Source organism: Aplysia californica, unplaced genomic scaffold, assembly GCF_000002075.1.
Source record: "Aplysia californica isolate F4 #8 unplaced genomic scaffold, AplCal3.0 scaffold00159, whole genome shotgun sequence".
Taxonomy (NCBI): domain Eukaryota; kingdom Metazoa; phylum Mollusca; class Gastropoda; order Aplysiida; family Aplysiidae; genus Aplysia; species Aplysia californica.
This window is the reverse complement of record NW_004797429.1, coordinates 168,604-174,503: the sequence shown is the minus strand read 5'-3', so window position 1 is coordinate 174,503 and position 5,900 is coordinate 168,604. Positions and strand designations below refer to the sequence as shown.

General features: G+C 40.3%; 1 protein-coding gene across 1 annotated transcript; it reads left to right on the top strand.

The window, feature by feature from the left end:
- The first annotated feature begins 189 nt into the window (after positions 1–189).
- LOC101848517 lies at positions 190–5,643 on the top strand. Its single transcript, XM_005097621.3, has 4 exons — positions 190–504; positions 1,188–1,337; positions 2,271–2,324; positions 2,960–5,643. The coding sequence occupies exons 2-4, from the start codon at positions 1,322–1,324 to the stop codon at positions 4,378–4,380; spliced, it is 1,491 nt and encodes a 496-aa protein (XP_005097678.1). The 5' UTR covers positions 190–504; positions 1,188–1,321; the 3' UTR covers positions 4,381–5,643.
- Positions 5,644–5,900: the final 257 nt, after the last annotated feature.

Sequence of the window (5,900 nt, the reverse complement as noted above, 5' to 3'; positions counted from 1 at the left end):
AATAATATATATATACACACAGAGACAAACACACACACTCACACACACGACACTATGACACATACGTACACATGTCAACTTCACCACCAGGATCAGAGGACAGGTAGGCCAAGGCTACACACACATTCCCAAAACATTTCCCCTCCTTCTCTATTCACTTCAGGATCCTTTCCACCCACGACTCTGAAATCCGAAAGTCCGTTGTATGCATCCGGTCTACTAACTGCACGTCTGTTTTGAATCACCGGTATTCCCATGTAGAATGTACACATCAGCAAGTGACAGCTAGGCTGTTACATGTATTAGTGATTTGATTTTCAACATCATGAATTATAAGACGTAAGACGATTGTTCGAGATCTCAGTCTCGGTGTTTGAGCTTGATCATGGTTTCAGCGTTCCTTTCCTAACAACAGGATAGATATCTACGTTTTGTTTCAGTTCTTGTGTTAGGCCGAATATTATATTCATATTCCTGTGTTGGCACGAGAGGCAATATATTCAGGTACGGTATAGATTCTACTACATGCACACATTCCTTTTTCTCAGTGTACGGTCATAACTTATCATTGCTGTTGGCCTAATCTAACTTACTAACTGATAAATAATGTTTTGCTCTATATTTGGTCTCCTGCGCATTTCTCGACCCGAGTGATATCTTTATCTTGTATTTAGCTCCATTTTCCGTTAATATTAATAGCTCTGAAAAAATCTTTCCCTTGAACTTTGAACCCAATTTGAATTGATTATTTAATTATTTCTTTTATTTATACGTTCTACCATTGACTCCCGTTTTCGCAACTGGAATTCAATAGTGTTTTCGAGGTGATTTACATACCAAAACTGGAGAATAATTATGGAGATTGTGTAAGATTTGAGCTCTAGGTCTATAAATGTACTAACATACACACGCGTACAGACACATACACTCCTTTACACACTACACACACACACACACACACACACACACACACACACACACACACACACCAACATACAAACACACATACATTAATATCTATTTTGCGTTAATCGTACAAGAATTTTTGTGATTTTTCTTGTTTGTTTTAATCTGAAACAGAAAAGTCAATACATGAATATAAATAAAGTGAACAGTGAATGAAAGTAAGAAACAGTTTAAAATTCAGTGTGAAATGTATACATGTATATTTTATTATTTTTCTCCAGTCTTTAATGGACCTGTAGTGGAGTGTCATACATTAAACAAAGTCGGTGGACAAGTTTTCCAAGCGTCCTTTGTTGAAGTCAAGCTGGCCTGTGTGAAACGTGGAAGCCACAGGATCTGAGTGAGCCAAACGGTCATGGGGAATTCTTCAGGTACCAAAACGTCTAGAATGCATATATATACACCTGTAATACATCTTTAGTAATTCTGGTGACACAGACCTTTGCGTCACTTTTTTTAGAAGAAACCACACAGTCTTCAGCTCTCAAAATTCAAACGCAGGTAACATTCAGGCATACCAAAACGTCTAGAATAATACGTCTTTAGTCATTCTGCTGGCGCCGACCTTTGCATACCCTCTCAATTTTTTTATTATGTAACCGCCCCCCCCCAAAAAAACCAACAACAAACAAACAAACAACAAAACAAAACATAAGCAAACAAACAAATAAACAAAAAACCCACGCACTCTTTAGCCGCAAAAATATTTTTAAATTTATTTTTTTTTTAACTTTTTTTTTTTTTTTTTTTTTTTTTTTGGTTGGGGGGGGGGGTGTAATAATTGTTTTACTTCTTTTTCCCTTTTAGAAAAATTAATAAGATGTCCGCGTATTCCTAAAAAGAGACATGAAAATTGGGGACAATTAGTCGTGACTGGACTGTCAGTCGAAAGCAATACTTGACCGTCTCCGCCCCAAACTCAAATAAGTTGTCGTGCAAAATTCATGCGGGCAGCAAGTTATAATAATATGCTCAATTAATTGTTCTCTCTTGTACCATCATTAACTGCCACTCATTTTTTTCATTTTGTTCTGCTCAGATGTTCCCCTAACTCATGAATTATCTTGATTCTTTGACGTCACCTATCTGTCCAGGTTCTCCTAGTAAGCTAAATATTCTTCTTGGTTGTTGTTGTTTTTTTTTTGGGGGGGGGTTGTCTCGATCTATTTTTGTAAAGAAACCCACCTCTGCATGACCATTTTATGCGCATGTGTGGATTTCATTTTAAAGGAAATATATTCTCAAAAATTAATTATGATAATTATAATAATATTATGCTTTTACTTGTAATTTTTCTTCCTCAGGAAAAGTTCAGGATTTGTCGGTGCTGAAGGCAGAAATAACTCAGCTGACACAGGGTGAGGACATTGTGAATAGAACAACACTGTCTCATCATCTTCTTCTACTACATTTTGTTTTGATTTTATTTTAACAGTTCAAGTTTATGGCTCTTCCTCATCTTATTTCTGCACCCAGTGGTACTTGTAATTTCATGATTTTCTCAGAAGACATTTTTGATTACCTGTATTCAAACCATGTAGTTGTATGCATACACTGAATAAGCCGGTTCATTAGGTATGATAATATGTTTTTCACAATTCATTTTATTCAGTAGAATGGTAGGTTTCTTTGTTTCTACTCCAAGTTTATGATTTAAGTGCCACATCCCAACTCTGTCTGTCTGTCTGTCTGTCTGTCTGTCTGTCTGTCTGTCTGTCTGTCTGTCTGTCTGTCTGTCTGTCTGTCTGTCTGTCTGTCTGTCTGTCTGTCTCTCTCTCTCTCTCTCTCTCTCTCTCTCTCTCTCTCTCTCTCTCTCTATCTATCTATCTATCTCCTTCTCTTTCTTTCTGTTCTTGCATATACTACGTAAACACACGCAGCCCCCCCCCCCCCTCACACATACTGACAGACACAGACAGAACACCCCCCTACCACCACCTCCACCCCCACACGCACACACAACATCTACCAACCCCTTTATCGTCATTCCCAGGAGAAAGCTGTGAGATGGAATTTTGTGAGGGTGAAGACGCTGAGGCAGAACTCCACAAACATTTTGTCCGCTGCAGGAAAAATCCCGGCCACAAGAAATTCATTCCAGTTTCTCAGTTTGGGACACAGCACCTGCCAGCCTCGGACGATGCAGATGGCGCAGTCGCTATGATCAAGAAACTAGCCGTGGATACGGTCAAGTTGATCGTCAGGTACACGTCAAAGAGTCGCCCTGACAAGTTCGGACTTCCCACTCTGAAGGGAAAACGCACTCCCCGATTTGGTAGTGGTGTTTACCTACCTCCGTCCGACTCGATGGAGAACCAGCCGTGCCCCCTCAAGGATTGTCCCTTCTCCAAAGATGACCATCTGGTCACTGCCACGTTTTCAGTTGTCACAGCAGCTCACGTGGTGTACGATGATGATGAGGCAGTGGTCACCTCCGTTGAATTTTTTTATGACGATGATAAAGATAGGTCAGGGGTGGTGACCGCTGTAGGTGTTCAAATTCGGTTTGTCGACGAAGGAGCTGACTTAAGCAGTTTGAGGTGCATTTCTCACGACTTGGACCTTTTTCACAAACTGGAAAGTCATAAAACACTCACAAAAGATGTGAAATGGAGCATGTCCGATCCCATGGCTGTTCTAATTTCCCATCCCCATGGTTGCTCTAAACAGATATCTGTCGGGGATGTAGTGGAAAGGAAGGAACTGACTCCACCTCAGCGTCCGTCATTTCTAAGACCGTCTTTTAAAGACGGAGAAGAAGCTAAAGCAATGAAGAATGCAAGTGCCGATGCGAAGAAATGCCTGGCTGTTTTGCTGGAAAAAGTTTTCGGACTAGATAAAGCTAATACAGAAGGTAGTGGTGAAGATCAGCTCACGATCGCTCTGCATGGGTCGTTCCTGGGAGAACTTAGAGCCGAGGGGTGCATCGTTTCTGTGTCGGAGTCCGAGAGAGATTTCTGGCAGAAAGTCTTAGTTCAAACTGGCGGTACGGACAGCTCGTCCTCTGACGCAGATTTAGGATATGATAGGAGTTGGCTGACCGGGGTAATGAATGAAGTTTTTTCTCCACCCGTGTCTAATTTTCTCGCTGCTCCACAAAAAGCGTTTAGTATAGAGGCCTTGGAGAAAGACCCTGTTGCAGTCTTAGAGCTTTTGCTGGGGCCCTCTCAGGAACAGGAAACCTATGCTCCCTCCTCCTACGGCAATGTGAAAAACCTGACAAAGTTCCGACATATGTCCTACTCCATCCCGTCGTGTCCTGGCTCGTCTGGAGGACCTGTGTTTTGTTGGAGGAGAGACGGAGACGAACTCAGAGTCTCCTCTGCCCCTCATAGCCGAGCGGGCAACAACAAAAATGTCAGTGGGCTCTCTGTCCAAACAGATTGGGTTCCCTCCACCTCGACATCGTCATAGATAACACTGAAACAACGAACTCACCAGTGTGACGACATCATAGATCACACAGAACCAACGAACTCACCAGTGTGACGACATCATAGACCACACTGAACCAACGAACTCACCAGTTTGAAGTCATCATAGATAACACTGAACCAATGAACTCACCAGTTTGAAGTCATCATAGATAACACTGAACCAACGAACTCACCAGTTTGAAGTCATCATATATAACACTGAACCAACGAACTCACCAGTTTGAAGTCATCATAGATAACACTGAACCAACGAACTCATAAGTTTGAAGTCATCTTAGATAACACTGAACCAACGAACTCACCAGTTTGACGTCATCATAGATCACACTGAATCAACCAACTCACCAGCTTGACATGATCACAGTTTACACAAATCAAAACTAACAACTTTTCCAGTTTAGAAATGATTCTCTAGAGTGTGGATCAGTACATGTACTAGATTTATTTAAAATTGCCTTTGTGAAGTCTTTGCTGTTAAAAATTTTTTAACAAATCTAGATTAGAATGTTTTATTCTGTAAAGAATCATAGACCGGTTTCAAATCTACTGTTTCAATCTAAAATCTTTGAAAGGGTCATTCTCTTCCAACTTAATCTTCACTTACAATTACAAGTGAACAATCTGTTAGTTAGCACCATTCCAGCCTGTTTATCGAGCCTACCACTGCACAGAAACAGCACTTCTTACGGTCATGAATGACATGCTTGCTCACTGTGATTCAGGAAAAGTTTTACTGAGCCTTAGATAGCTATCAGTAGCTTTTGATGCAATTAACTGACCATGATAATGTATTGTTGAAGTGATTGGAAATGTTCTTGAAAATTATGGGGCTTTCCTTAGTTGGTTTTGTTTTTAACCGATCAAATCGAACCCATTCTGTAAATGGCAAAAGTTTTCAGATCATGTTCTTATGTATGGGGTTTTCCAGGGTTGACACTAATCGCATGAAAATTGGTGATGCGGAAATCTGGGGGGGGTAATCAGTCGAACAGTGGGATGCTTAACTAATTTCTGGTATATGATGCATTTTTGTACACTTACACGAAGCAAAAGGTCGTCTTATATTTACGTTACATGAAGGCCCTTATTTATATTTTAGCTCTAGTCTCGACTTTAAGAGTCATTAATGTATTGACAGCGGATTTATCATAGACTATGCGTTATTTAGTCGTGGGATATTTGAAGTATATGTACATGACGCATTTTTGTGTACACGAATCAAAATGTTGATTCATTTACATTCCCTATTTTATTCTAGTCTCAGCTTAGACTGAAAAGTTGTTATATAATTTGTGAAAAGTTCGTGCAGACCCACGATTATTTACACCTGTACATTGTCATACAATATAACACGGATAGGTCGAACACAGAGACTCGAAGTCACGCTTCCTTCGAACTGTGTCTGGGGTCCTCGGTTTTATTTTATTTTTCTTCTTTATCTTTCTAAGATATTCTTCGAACTACGCCAGTCCCTACAAATTTGAGCTATCTGTGATA

Excerpts from the sequence above, each read along its gene's own strand:
- LOC101848517 (XM_005097621.3), top strand. Across the intron at positions 2,325-2,959 it reads AATAACTCAGCTGACACAGG|GAGAAAGCTGTGAGATGGAA; the intron begins GTGAGGACATTG and ends CGTCATTCCCAG.